The sequence below is a fragment of the Triticum urartu genome, chromosome 2 (assembly GCF_003073215.2).
Source record: "Triticum urartu cultivar G1812 chromosome 2, Tu2.1, whole genome shotgun sequence".
Taxonomy (NCBI): Eukaryota; Viridiplantae; Streptophyta; class Magnoliopsida; order Poales; family Poaceae; genus Triticum; species Triticum urartu.
Genome location: NC_053023.1, coordinates 105,519,957 through 105,535,611, shown reverse-complemented (window position 1 = coordinate 105,535,611; position 15,655 = coordinate 105,519,957). Strand labels below are relative to the sequence as shown.

The window sequence follows — 15,655 nt, the reverse complement described above, 5'->3', positions numbered from 1 at the left end:
GATGCATGACTTGAACTTAGGGATCCACAAACTCGGTCCCGGTGGTTACAGAGTGGCGGAACCTATATGGGACAAGGAGGACGCGGAGCGTGCCGAGCAAGGCCTACCGCCCCTCTTCGAGAAATACCGTGACAAGCAGACCAGGAACTATGTGAGGGCCCGGTACAAGATTGACCCGGTAACCAAGGAGCTTACCACGGATCCGAAGACCAAGGCGCTTGAGCTTGTTCTGGTAAGGAATACACCCCCGCATAATTAGCTCCATATGGTTGCGTTCTCATTAATGAAGCCAAATTTCTAAATGGTTCACGTTCCTTCCGCAGGACACTGAAAGCAGTAGCGCGGGGTCGTTTCACAGCTCCCCTTTCGACACCCCTTTAAATAGGGCGTTGAACGTAATGAAAAACAAGGATAAGCTCAGTAAGCCATCATCAGCTGGTCATGTTGCCGGCAAAGGCTTGTCTACGAAATGGTCGGAATACTATACCGCTGGGCGAAAGAAGAGAAAGACCAGCTCAGAAAGCCAGGAGCGCGAGGTTCAAGAACTCAAGGCAAAAGTGGCACGGATTTCGGAGATAGTCGAAGAGCAACTGCGAGACCAACTGGGAGCGACGATCACCGCCGTTATGCCTACCTTGCTTGAGGGGCTGCAGGCGTGGATTGCGGGCGACCAACAGGGGCCGCCCCTGATTCCCAGCTTCACGGGCAGCAACTCGCACAATGCGCCGGCGGCGCCATTGGTGTCTCCAGCGGAGGCGGCATTGGTGTCTCCGTCGGTGCCGGCATTGGAGCTTAATGCACCCGGGTGTGGGAAGAATACGCCGGCCGGCACCTCGGCAGCAAGCAGCCCCTCCATCACTTGCACGCCCACCGTTGGCGGTGCCTTGACATTAGCCGAGCTCGACGCCATCACGGTAACTAAGCCTCTCGGCCGATGACTTCATCTCCTTGCCTTTGACTGGGCATCCCTGACGCCCTACATGTTTTCGTAGGGCGCCACCGATGCTCCATGCACTCTCCTGCACTTCGTGGACGGTGAGTTGATCGATGTCGCCAAGGCTAGAATCGTTCAACCGGACAACCGCCTGTTCCACGGTAATCCGATGCCACCCAACGTGTATAGGGTTCAACTGGTTCGGATGCTACGGGGCTACGACGACTTGTTACCTCCTTATCGACCCCCTGGGGCTGACGAAGATGATGTGATGACCCTCAGCGCCTGCATAGGCTGGTCCATGCTTTGGCTGAAGAGCCATATTCGTTTGGGGGCGGGGGACACTACCCCACAGACAACACCGCCAGTCGTGATGACGCCAAGGCATGGCAAGACCGCCGCAACACTACCGGACGACGACGAACATATGGCCGATCTGGACATGCATATGGCACAGGATCCGGACGACAACGACGATACATTTACCAGGGTCGATAAGTACTTCAGCGAACATGGGTACGGTGACAAATTCTTGGGGCCTCCTTCTCAAGAACCCAACCCCGCAAAAGACGATCGCGATCTAGCTGGTACTGCAGAGAAACCCAATTGCAACAGACGTCGTCTGTCGTTCAATTCTCAGGAGACGCCTCCAGCTGCCGCCTTCACCGAGCCTCAGATAGACGAGGTGCGAAATATTATCAGCCCCAACACACTCAAGAAGGTTGTCTCTGAGAAGAACTCGATCCCGTTACAGTAGAAGAAGAAGGGACGGGAAAGAAAGAATAACAAGGGCGCGAGCCAGCCAGCACCGAGTACGATCCGTGCTCAGGACGGGCCACCTACGTCTAAGGATATCTCGAGGAGGGTGCATGTGGTGGGTAGGCCGATGCTACCGACTAATTTGCTCAATGCTGCAACCCGTGCTATTTGGAGTCTGCATGACAGTGTTCTTTCTTTGGAGAAGCGGCGTCTCTCCGAGAATGATGTGGCATACCCGGTTTTCGTGGCCAAGGTGCCAAAGGGCAAGGGCTTTGGCGATAGCGCCATCGGAGGTATGATCGTCCTGCGGTTTGATGACATCTTCGCTATGTTTAACCTTCATCCGCTGCACTACACCTTCGTTCGGCTATTTTTGCTGAGTATGGAGATGCGGATCATTAGAGACAAGACTCCGGACATCATGATAGTCGACCCATTATACATGCGTGCCAAGATCTTGGGCAGCACTGGGGACCGGCAAGTCGCGAGTTCATACCTCGAAGGCGTCATTCTGGCGAACCCAGATAAGGTTAACTTCCTCGTGCCTTACTTTCCCGAGTAAGTCATCCCCTCACCGCCCCATAACATACGATTTCTTAGATTTCGATCGTTCTTTTTTTCTAACATTCCGTGTTTTGTGCAGTGACACACGTTGCACACTCATCCTCTTAAGCCCGAACTATTCCATAGCCATGTATTTTGACTCGGACCGTCAGTCGAATAAAGACTACACAAATATCAAGAAAGTTCTTGATGATGTTCTCCCCGGCTACGCCAAATCTGGAGGCACCTTCAGGAGGCCAATTCTTAGGTATGACAAGCACGTGTTCACCCACGTAACGATGTTCCCCTGCGTCAAGCAGCCGCCTGGCGGTTAGAAGGATGCCTACTACGCCCTCCATCACATGCAGGCGATCGTACGGGACCATAATCAACTTCTGCTACCAAATAGTCTCAAAGCTTGGGTCGCACGCTTGTCGGCAATCCAGGACGCAGATCTTAGACAAGAATTCTTTCGCATCCAGTCGGAGTTTGCGGAAATCATCCATCAAGATGTCCTTCGTACCTTGGGGCAGTTCTACCTCAGATATCAACCGTCCAACAGTGAAATAGAAACAACGCTACAAATGCAGGCTGGCAACGATCGCGATTTCATGACCATCACGAAAGATGGCGGCTTCATCCACGCTCTGGTCCCTGAGTCGAGTCGAAAGTAGTGATGCTATGTAGTTCTAAAATATCGATTAGCTCATGTTGTAATTAAACTTTAATGAACTTGTATGTCTCTTTGGTTTGGACAGTCGTTCAACTTATATGTAATCGATGCTATTTATTAGTAGGACCATGAATCGTGCTATTAATGTGTTGCTTTTCTCTTCTGATCCTTTTGTTGCATACTTATATATTGCTTATGTATTGTCTGTGAATTGCTACTAACGTTTTGTTTGTCTAGTGCATAGAGATGCCGTCGTATGTCGTGTACAAGGGTAAGGTTCCCGGAGTCTACGACGACTGGGAGGAGTGTCGGAGACAGGTTCACCATTTCAACGGTAACCGTTACAAAGGATACACCACTAGGGCGAAGGCGGAAGCTAGGTACGCGCGCTATCTAGCGGGAGAGAGGAGGGAGCGGAGGAGGAACCAGATGAAGACCAGTTTAATCGCGATGATGCTCATCATGATGACCACAACTCTCTTCTATGTGATGGTAGTTTAGATGATCAATATCGACTTGTAATGTGAAGACAAACTCGTTACTCGCGGTCTCGAGACTTGTAGTGTTCTAACTTTGTTCGGTCTTTTGAGTTCGGAGACTAATATGATGAATTGTATTCAGAGACTAATCTTCTATTTGTATTCGATAAATCCGCTGTTTATATGTTGTGCTGTCTATATTCTTTGCAGTAATATATTTTGTAACCTGTGCAAATATCAGAAAAGAAAAAAATTCCTAATATTCATACTAGTGGCGCACCATACTGCACTTTAGTGGCGCACTGCAATAAACATACTTGTGGCGCATTACCTAGAAGTGCGCCATTAGTAACCCAGAGCACAAGGTAAATATGGCCCACTGGGAGGCATAGTAATGGCGCACCAGGGGACATATTAATGGCGCACTGCCAGGTGCGCCACTATTATCTGGGATACTAATGGCGCACCAGGGGTGCGCCACTATTATCTGGGATACTAGTGGCGCACCAGGGGTGCGCCATTAGTACTTGTTACTAGTGGCATGTTAATAGTGACGCACCTATAGTGCGCCATTAATGGCCAAAACAGGTGCGCCACTAATTAGCCTTTTTCTAGTAGTGAAATGTTTCTGAGCATTGGTTCAAACATTCCATTTGACCATATGTTTCAGGATGCCTACAACTGCGCATATCCAAATGTGTATCCGTTAATGTAAACAAGTGGTGCCAAAATTTGCTTGTGAAAATAGGATCCCTATCGGAGATGGCAAGGGCATGCCACACAATCCGTACACTTCTTCCACAAACTTTTGTGCCACTTGTTGAATAGTGAAGGAATGTCTGAGTGAAAAAATGAGCATTCTTACTGAATGTGTCCACCATCACCTGAATAGAGGCATAAGCTCCTTACTTTGGCAAGCCCCCAAATGAAACCCATGCTGAATCGCATGCTTGCTTAGGAACTTTCAGTGGTTGTAAAAACCAGGTAACTTTTTATATATGTTCAATTTTTGCTTATTGACAGATAGTGCACTGATTTACATACTTTTACATTGTTTGTTTCATAAAAGTCCAAGAAAACAAGGACATTACCTGTGGTAAGTGGTAGTGATCCTAGAATTCCCACATATTCCACTGGCATGCAATGCTTGCAAGATATGATTATGTGTTGTGGGATTTTCCCCAATATATGTTCTATCTTTGTACCTCAATAGTCCTTCCTCCAACATATATTTGCGTGATGGAGTTGAATGTACTGCCAATGTAGCAATTAGTTCCTCGTCATAAATGTCATGGGCATACCATTCTATAACTGCAGTTGTTCAAGTAGGTATGACAGTGGAAATTACACATACTTCATGTTCTTCCAGTTTCCTACTAAGAGCATGAGCTACTTGGTTGCAACTCCCTTTTTTATATTGAATTTTGTATTGTAACCCTAGGAGTTTAACAAATGCTTTTTGCAAGATGGATGTTGCATTGTGAGTCTTTGTTCAGACAAATGATCCTAACTCTTGTGATCAGTCTGAATGATGAATTTCTTTGTGTTGGAAGTAAGATCTCCACATGTCTATTTCTAGCAAAATAAGCAAACACACTTTTTCCTCAGTGGACAATGCTCGAGATTTCGGACACGGTGCTCTACTTAGATATGCAACAAGATATCCTTGTTAAATAAGAACAGCTCCAATACCATCATGACATGCATCAGTCTCAAGAAAAAATTGTTTTGAAAAATCAGGCTAACACCAAGGCTTGCTTCAATGCTTCAAAAGCTTGGTGCACTGTTGAGGACCATACAAATGTTGCACCCTGTTTGAGAAAAGTTCGGTGAGGGTCTGCTAATAATGCCATAATGATTGGTAAACCTCTTATATTACCCAGCTAGCCCAAGGAAGGCATTGACCTATTTGACTGTGCTGGATGTGACTTTTATGCACAGGGACATCGTACAAGAGCTGCACATTGCATTGCAGTGATTTTTATAGCACAGGGACATCGTACAAGAGCTGCACAGGGATGCAGGCGGACGCCTCCACGAAGTCCGTGATTGTATCATTTTTGCATTAACACGATTATTAAAGCACTAGTGGTTAGCTTACTTTCAGCTTCACAGACGACGCGTTCGCTTGCATCCCACCGTAGTGCTAGTGTAGTAGTGTTGTGTACGCACAATTCAAAGTGACACAAGATGAACGAACAAAAATGGAGATCACATGTTCATTCATACTACAAACTGAAAAAAGAACACTTTGTAGTGATAGGCAAAGCGACATGTTCCCTGAACAAAATATCGGCCCGTTTCTGCCATTTCCTTTCCTGCATGAAGCATCGTCGACACTTAAAATAAAAGCTCCAGATAATTAAAATAACAGCAATTCACATTCATAAAGGTGTGGTTAGATTTATGAAATTTAACAAAGTCTTAATCAAGTGAAAGAACATACAAAAAAGAAATTAAAAAAATACACGGATCTTCATGTAGGATCTAACGAATATAGCATCGACCAAGACTTCATTAAGTCTCAGTTGGCTGAGATTTAGCAAGCCGGCAGCCATAATAAACCTATTGCATCAGCATCCCATAATTAACCTAATTAGAACAGTAACAATATAGTACGTTCTTAACAGTGCTTAACAATAGATACCAGTAGAAGATGGGTAGTACTACTTCAAGTCACAAGACCAATTAATGGATACCCGTAGGAGATAGATGATGTACGGCAGTCACGTATATAAGAGGAGGCCGTAGAGTGTATGGACTACTCATAAAGACGCAAGGCCCAAGCGGGGCAGTGGCCTCGCCTCTCCTGCAGCCAATCTTGCAGGAACCCCTTGATATCCTCAAACTCATTGGCGTCCCGCGGCGCCAGGTCGAACACCTGCCGCCCCAGCGCCTCCATCGAAAATGTTTGGTTCAGTCAAACCTCCGCTCAACATCATTGGTTTTTAGACTCTATTTATGAGGATTCGTACATAATTGATTAAAAAATGCAGTTGGCATGCATGTCTATTCATGAGGATTCATGCATGGTTGATTAAAAAATGCAGTTGACATGCGTGTCACAGATCCACATGTAGTAGGATGTTAAATCGTACGGTATAGACCATAGGTTCGGCTGAACCATGGTCGTAAATCACGTCTCTCGCGCCTCCGTCTCACCGAGCCTCTCGCACCTTGTGTCACCCCACCGGCGCAGCCGTCCCAGCTTGCAGCGCTTCGGTATGGTGGATGCCCTCTCATGCCGCAGCACGTGGAGGATGTGCCGGCACGGTAGGCCGTCGCGCTCCATCTTCCGGCAGCTGCACTTGAAGACGACACCGTCGCGGCGGCCGACGCGGTCGTCGGACTGCAGCACATTGAAGAGCTCGCCATGGAGATCCAACGTGTAGACCTTGTCGCCGAAGCTGCTGCTCAGGGTGTCGACGATCTTGAAGTCGTCCAGCGCCTTGATCTCCTCCAGCACGATGGCGAAGTTGGCCGACGTGAAGGACCTCGTAGCGTCTTCCTCAAGGTACTCGTGCTCGGTGGTCAGCTCGACGCGGGACTTGTCGGCCTCCTCGTCCAGTTCGGTCTGCTGCGCGCACATGTAGGGGATGTTTGGTTCTAGGCCTAGTATTGCCACACTTTGCCACACATTTTTATCAAGCTTGCCTAAGGTTAGTTCATCAAAATGAGAGCCACAAGTTGGCAAGCCTAAGGGAATCTTACCACAATTTTTGTGTGTATGCCATGTGGGGCCCAAGTGTGCCTTGCCTAAGATGTGTACGCCATGTCCTCGGAGAAGGACCTACGCAGGCCCGAAGATAGGCAGAGGCACTCCGTGCTCTGGTCTCTCGCCAGGCCGAGGAAGAACTTGTCGCAGACGAAGGCGGCGGCCCAGAGCTCCCTCTTCACGTACATCCTGAAGAGCCATTCCTGGCTGGCCACGAAACTGTGCCATCGCTCCTTGTCCACAGGCGAGCAACTGTCCTCCAACATCAGCGACCTGAAGCCGACCAGGGCCGAATAGCCGCTGAGGTGCTCCCTGATGCCCTGCTCCAGGTGGCACGAGCAGATCCCGTGGTGGCACTACGGGAGCACGACCTGGACTGCTTGAACCACCGCGTTGTCGCCGTTGGGAGTGAATAGCATAAAACTATCATTTTTCAGGTTATGGTTTTAAAAAGGGAAAATTTTGTTTTTTCCACTCTAGATTTTGCTAATTTTTCTTATGCCACTCTAAATTTAGACATTTCACTTTTGCCAATCTTAATTGTTGATCATTTTCATAATTGCCATTTTTGTGGCAAAAGCAAAATTTCCAGAGTAGCAATTGTGATACATTTCAAAAGCTAAGAGTGACAAAAATGAAATAAAATCATTTTGATTTTGCCATGGAATGGCAATTGTGATAATTATCAAAAGCTAAGAGTGGCAAAAGTGAAATATTAAATTCTAGAATGACATAAGAAAAATTGGCAAAATTTAGAATGGTAAAAGAAGAATTTCCCTTTCAAAAAACTACCGGAAATTTATTTGTGACTGATAACTACCACTTTTGGCGTTGGCTATTTCAAAAAACTCAAAACGCATGTTGCTAAGAAATTAAACAAGTTTATGACAAGTTGGGCCCGCACCTAAACGAACCGTCAGTTTAACCGTTTGTTTGACCGTTAGCTGACATGTGGGGCCCACGTGTCAGTGTCTCTTCCTCATAAAAAACAATTGGGTCCCTATAAATGTTTCAAAAATGCAGTCGGGTCCTTGTAATGTTTTGAAAAAAGCAATCGAGTCCCTCCCATGGATGTGCGCCCGCGGCATGCTCACGGGCCAGCCGCCGCGAGGAGCTCGCCGGCCAGCAGCCATGGCGCCGCTGTGGAGCTCCCTTCCGTCACTCGTCGCCGTACAGTACGTGCAGGGTGTGGGGTGGACGCCTTCGTCGCCCTGCTGGACGCCGCCATGGAGGACCACGTCCAAGGAGGCCTCCTGCCGGAGTTAGCCGCCCGTGTCGCCCGCAGCCGCGACCAACCTCCGCCTAGACCTTGCACCAACGGTGCCTGCTGGGATTGGCCGGCAATGCGGGGCAGGGCCTCTGGCCATGGCTCCAGGCCATAGAGGAGGGCGCTTCGGGTTGCAGAATATGGGGAGGAGAAGAGGATCTGGGAAGAGGAGGCAGTAGTGGAGGCGAAGGAGCGGCCTCGATGCCGGCGAGGTGGAAGAGTGGGCTATTGGCGCTGGTGGAAGAAGAGGCGGCCGGCGCTCCGTCGCCCTGCTGACGCCGCCGTCCACAAGAATGTCGTTGTGTGAGTGGATGCGGTCGAGCAGTCTGGCCGGTGCCCATGGCTGCGCCGCCGTCTCTAGTGAACTTGGGGAGTCTTTCACCGGTGGGAAGTTGAGCCGGGATTGAAGAAGGAGAAGGGAGGCAGAGATGAGTGAAGGAAATGAGGAAGAGACACTAATATGTGGGCCCCACATGTCAGCTAATGGTCAAACAAAAGGTCAAACTGACAGTTGGTTTAGGTGCGGGCCCGACCTGTCATAACCCGGTTTAATTTCTTAGCAACGGACATTTTGTGTTTTTTGAAACAGTCGGCGCCTAAAGTGGTAGTTACTAGTCACAAACAAATTTTCGGTAGTTTTTTGGAACCATAACACGAAAAGTGCTAGTTTTATGCTATTCACTCCCCCGTCGGTGATCACTGACTTGGGCTTCTCTTGGCAGGTGGTCGGGGGATTGGTCTGTGAGGACGCCGCAGCCGAGGAGCACGGGGCGCCGATGGTGGTTCAACCCGAGGAAATGGACGAAGGCCGCGCCATACCTGTTTGCCCGGAACACGGTGTCGATGACAACCACGCCGTCATCGCTGTAGAGGACGCTGCTGAGGCGCGCGTCGGTGTTGGCCCAGAAGAGCCTCTTCAGGCAGCCCTCAGCGTCGACCCTCGTACTGGTGGAGATGTTCGGGGTCGTCCTTGTCCTCCCTGCAACGTAGTTCCTCGAGTACCGCCACCGTGTCATCGCTACCGATCAACGCCATGGTCGATCTTGTGTCGTACTGCCGAAAATCAATTTGAAGAAACAAATGAGTACGCGATCGATGAAATGCAAGATCGAACGAGTAAAGCAAACAAGTAGGGCGATTGGCGAGTACTAACATGGACGGAGGCGGTCGGGTACCTCTGGGGTGCGGCAGGGGAGGGGAGGCGGCGACTACGGCGATGGCTTTTGCGGCAGGAGGAATTGTGGAGAGAAAGAGAGAGAGCACGCAAGCGTTAGGCCGTGGGCCACTAGACCCCTAATCATTTGGACATGGAAACGGCTCAGGCTGCAGCCCACACCCTAATGATTAGGCCCTTGCGGCCCACGTTCGAACAATTTTCTATGTTCTATACTTTTCATTTTCATGATATGTTAGAAGTTTATTGAACTCAGTAGAGAGTGGTGGATTGGTCCAGGGAACACCTAATCCAATGATGCTTGGGCTCTCAGATCCAGATTGGTTGCCAGCCGACCATAAGCGGCGAGGTCGCATGCTCAAAGGTTGATTTTTACAAGTTAGTGGTTTTGAGAACTTTTGATGTTGCATAAGTTATTTAGTTATGTAACTGTACATACTTTTTGCTTTGTAAATATTCATGATATGTTAGAAGATTGCACTAGTTTTTGTTCCTGTGTCATGTCTTATGGACAATAAGGGGCATTCGTTTCATCAGCATGTTCAAAATGTCGCAATATGTTTGCATGACTGTATTACAACAATGCATATGTGGGTGCAATGATTTGACGTCCCAGATTGGCTCGCTTAAGAAGGTCCAACAAGGATGTAATATGTTTTCCAATTAACGTATCTTTATTGAAGAGAGTCATAAAGTCACAGAGCTATGGGATCATTTTGAGCTCGCACATGCGTTCCATGGTCCCCGTTCTCGGATAGGCTGCGACGAACAATTCTCTCCCTTTTTTCTGCGGGGATGCGATGAACAAATCTCCGTATTTTGGAAGGTCGGTAACCCACAACACACATGTCCATGGAGACTATAATGCATTCGTATGATCCACTTGACAGATGGATCGTGTAGGACAGCTACACCGTGGTCCAATACCACACAAATTGTGTACGCACAATTCAAAGAGATTCAAGGTAAACCAATCAAAATGGGGATTGTCTGTTCATTTGGACAGAGATAGAATTCTCCCCCTCCCCCTCACGCAACGCTCCCGCGAGCGTCCGGGAGGCCAACCCTAGCCTCATCGCCAATCCCCCTCCTCCATTTTCTCCTCGCTTGCCGCCGCCAGAGGAAGCGAGCATGCGAAGCCAGGTCGACGCCGGCGCCAGCGGGGCCTCTTCGTCTCCACGCGTAGGAGATGCAGCGCTTGGTGTTGGGCGCTACAGTGCGGCGGCGCTCCAAAGTTGGCCGGTGACAGTGTCGTGGCGGCGGTGCAACGGGCGACATGGAGGTGGTGCAGGCATGAGGCTGGTGATGGCGGCGGTTGCATCACGGCGGCGACCCTAGATCCACCTCTGGCACCGCGGGTCGCGAGTTTCCTGAGTCACGGGCGGCCTCCCTTGGCGTAGTTTGCTAGTGGGGGCGTCATAGGAGCGGTTGGATGTGTGCTCTCTTTGTCCGGCCGGGCCCTTGCGACTGGATTGCGGTGCACGGCGCGAGAGGGCCTCCCTTTGTGGCCATCCCTGGCTGCGGTAGCGGCTGTTCTTGTTGGGGAATGTAGCAATAATTCAAAAAAAAATCCTACGTGTCACCAACATCAATCTAGGAGATGCTAGTAACGAGAGAGAGGGAGTGCATCTTCATACCCTTGAAGATCGCTAAGCGGAAGCGTTACAAGGAACGCGGATGATGGAGTCGTACTCGCGGTGATTCAAATCACGGAAGATCCGATCCAGCGCCGAAAGGACGGCGCCTCCGTATTCAGCACACGTACAGCCCAGGGACGTCTGCTCCTTCTTGATCCAGCAATGGGAGAGGAGAAGTTGAGGGAGAACTCTGACAGCACGACGGCATGGTGGTGATGGAGCTCGTGGTTCTCCGGCAGGGCTTCGCCAAGCACTATGGAGGAGGAGGAGGAGGTATTCGAGAGGGGAGGGGCTGCGCCAGGCGAAGGGTCTCACATCCCTCCCACCCCCACTATTTATAGGGGGAAGGGGAGAGGGGTCGGCCCCCTAGATCCCATCTACAAGGGGGGGTGGCCAAGGGGGACTTGCCCCCCAAGTCAGGTGGGAGGCGCCCCCACCCACTAGGGTTTCTAACCCTAGGCGCCTAGGGCCCCTTGGGGGCACACCAGCCCACCAGGGGCTGGTTCCCTCCCTTGTTCAGCCCAGTTGGCCCACCGGGGCAAGTGGCCCCACCCGGTGGACCCCCGGACACCTTTCGATGGTCCCGGTACAATACCGATAACCCCTGAAACCATTCCGGTGACTGAAAATGGACTTCCCATATATAAATCTTCACCTCTGGACCATTCCGGAACTCCTCGTGACGTCCGGAATCTCATCCGGACTCCGAACAACCTTCGGTAACCACATACTATTTCTCATAAGAACTCTAGTGTCACCGAACCTTAAGTGTGTAGACCCTACGGGTTCGGGAACCATGCAGACATGACCGAGACATCTCTCCGGCCAATAACCAACAGCGGGATTTGGATACCCATGTTGGCTCCCACATGATCCACGATGATCTCATCGGATGAACCACGATGTCGAGGATTCAATCAATCCCGTATACAATTCCCTTTGTCTATCGGCATGTTACTTACCCGAGATTCGATCGTCAGTATCTATATACCTCGTTCAAGCTCGTTGCCGGCAAGTTTCTTTACTAGTTTCGTAGCGCATGATCATGTGGCTAACTCCTTAGTCACAATGAGCTTGTTATGATGATGCATTACCGGTGGGCCCAGAGATACCTCTCTGTCATACGGAGTGACAAATCCCAGTCTCGATTCGTGCCAACCCAACAGATACTTTCAGAGATACCTATAGTGCACCTTTATAGCCACCCAGTTATGTTGTGACGTTCGGTATACCCAAAGCATTCCTACAGTATCCAGGAGTTGCACAATCTCCTGGTCCAAGGAAATGATACTTGACATTAGAAAAGCTTTAGCAAACAAACTACACTATCTTGTGCTACGCTTAGGATTGGGTCTTGTCCATCACATCATTCTCCTAAACAAACAGAGTGTCACTAGTATGCCTCTACTTGACCGGAAACATGCTAGCATTGTATAAACCGGAAACATAATACTTGTGTGAATACATAAACAAACAGAGTGTCACTAGTATGCCTCTACTTGACTAGCTCGTTGATCAAATATGGTTATGTTTCCTAGCCATTGACATGAGTTGTCATTTGATTAACGGGATCACATCATTAGGAGAATGATGTGATTGACTTGACCCATTCCGTTAGCTTAGCACACAATCATTTAGTATTCTGCTATTGCTTTCTTCATGACTTATACATGTTCCTATGACTATGAGATTATGCAACTCCCGTTTACCAGAAGAACACTTTGTGTGCTACCAAACGTCACAATGTAACTGGGTGATTATAAAGGTGCTCTACAGGTGTCTCCGAAGGTACTTGTTGGGTTGGCGTATTTCGGGATTAGGATTTGTCACTTTGATTGTCGGAGAGGTATCTCTGGGCCCACTCGGTAATACACATCACTATAAGCCTTGCAAGCATTGCAACTAATGAGTTAGTTGCGGGATGATGTATTACAGAACGAGTAAAGAGACTTGCCGGTAACAAGAATGAACTAGGTATTAAGATACCGACGATCGAATCTCGGGCAAGTAACATACCGATGACAAAGGGAACAACGTATGTTGTTATGCGGTTTGACCGATAAAGATCTTCGTAGAATATGTAGGAGCCAATATGAGCATCCAGGTTCCGCTATTGGTTATTGACCGGAGACATGTCTCGGTCATGTCTACATAGTTCTCGAACCCGTAGGGTCCGCACGCTTAAAGTTCGATGTTGGCTATATTATGAGTTTATGTGTTTTGATGTACCGAAGGAAGTTCGGAGTCCCGGATGTGATCACGGACATGACGAGGAGTCTCGAAATGGTTGAGACATAAAGATTGTTATATTGGAAGCCTATATTTGGATATCGGAAGTGTTCCGGGTAAAATCGGGATTTTACCGGAGTACGTGAGGTTACCGGAACCCCCTCGGGGGTTTAATGGGCCAAGATGGGCCTTAGTGGAGAAGAGGAGGGGCGGCCAGGGCAGGACGCGCGCCCCCTGTCCCTCTAGTACGAATTGGACAAGGAGGGGGGTGGCGCCCCCCTTTCCTTCCTCTCTCCCTCCTTCCCCCTTCTCCTACTCCAACTAGGAAAGGAGGGAGTTCTACTCCCAGTGGGAGTAGGACTCCTCCCTGGCGCACCTCCTCCTAGCCGGCCGCCTCTCCCCCCTTGCTCCTTTATATACGGGGGCAGGGTGTTGGGGAACGTAGCAGAATTTTAAAATTTTCTAAACATCACCAAGATCAATCTATGGAGTCATCTAGCAACGAGGGAGAGGGGAGTGCATCTACATACCCTTGTAGATCGCGCGCGGAAGCGTTCAAGAGAACGGGGTTGATGGAGTCGTACTTGTCGTGATCCAAATCACCGACGACCTAGCGCCGAATGGACGACACCTCCGCGTTCAACACACGTACGGTTGGGAAGACGTCTCCTCCAACTTGATCCAGCAAGGGGGAAGGAGAGGTTGATGAAGATCCAGCAGCACGACGGCGTGGTGGTGGAAGCAACGGTGATCTCGGCAGGGCTTCGCCAAGCTCAGGGAGAGGGAGGAGTGTCACGGGAGGGAGAGGGAGGCGCCAGGGGCTAGGGTGCGGCTGCCCTCCCTCCCCCCACTATATATAGGGTCCCTAGGGGGGGGGCGCCGGCCCTAGGAGATCCAATCTCCAAGGGGGGGGGGCGGCCAAGGGGGTGGCTTGCCCCCCAAGCCAAGTGGGGTGCCCCCCACCCCTAGGGTTTCCAACCCTAGGCGCAAGGGAGGCCCAAGGGGGGCGCACCAGCCCAGCAGGGGCTGGTTCCCTTCCCCACTTCAGCCCATGGGGCCCTCCGGGATAGGTGGCCCCACCCGGTGGACCCCCGGGACCCTTCCAGTGGACCCGGTACGATATCGGTGACCCCAAAACTTTCCCGATGGACGAAACTGGACTTCCTATACATAATTCTTCACCTCCGGACCATTCCGGAACTCCTCGTGACGTCCGGGATCTCATCCAGGACTCCGAACAACTTTCGGGTAACCGTATACTAATGTCTCAACAACCCTAGCATCACCGAACCTTAAGTGTGTAGACCCTACGGGTTTGGGAGACACGCAGACATGACCGAGACGACTCTCCGGTCAATAACCAACAGAGGGATCTGGATACCCATGTTGGCTCCCACATGCTCCTCGATGATCTCATCGGATGAACCATGATGTCGAGGATTCGATCAATCCCGTATACAATTCCCTTTGTCAATCGGTACGTTACTTGCCCGAGACTCGATCGTCGGTATCCCAATACCTTGTTCAATCTCGTTACTGGCAAGTCACTTTACTCGTACCGTAATGCATGATCCCGTGATCGACCACTTGATCACATTGAGCTCATTATGATGATGCATTACCGAGTGGGCCCAGAGATACCTCTCCGTCATACAGAGTGACAAATCCCAGTCTCGATTCGTGCCAACCCAACAGACACTTTCGGAGATACCCGTATTGTACCTTTATAGTCACCCAGTTACGTTGTGACGTTTGGCACACCCAAAGCACTCCTACGGCATCCGGGAGTTGCACAATCTCATGGTCTAAGGAAATTATACTTGACATTCGGAAAAGCTATAGCAAACAAACTGCACGATCTTTGAGCTATGCTTAGGATTGGGTCTTGTCCATCACATCATTCTCCTAATGATGTGATCCCGTTATCAATGACATCCAATGTCCATAGTCAGGAAACCATGACTATCTTTTGATCAACGAGCTAGTCAACTAGAGGCTCACTAGGGATGTGTTGTGGTCTATGTATTCACACATGTATTACGATTTCCGAATAACACAATTATAGCATGAATAAAAGACAATTATCATGAACAAGGAAATATAATAATAATGCTTTTATTATTGCCTCTAGGGCATATTTCCAACAGTCTCCCACTTGCACTAGAGTCAATAATCTAGTTACATTGTGATGAATCGAACACCCATGGAATTCTGGTGTTGATCATGTTTTGCTCTAGGGAGAGGT

General features: G+C 49.5%; 1 protein-coding gene across 1 annotated transcript; it reads right to left on the bottom strand.

Moving 5' to 3' along the window:
* Window positions 1-6,149: 6,149 nt before the first annotated feature.
* Window positions 6,150-6,977, bottom strand: LOC125535284. The gene is made up of 2 exons (XM_048698342.1): window positions 6,540-6,977; window positions 6,150-6,284 (listed from the first exon to the last, which is right to left on the bottom strand). Exons 1-2 carry the CDS (start codon window positions 6,975-6,977, stop codon window positions 6,150-6,152), a joined length of 573 nt encoding a protein of 190 aa, XP_048554299.1.
* Window positions 6,978-15,655: the final 8,678 nt, after the last annotated feature.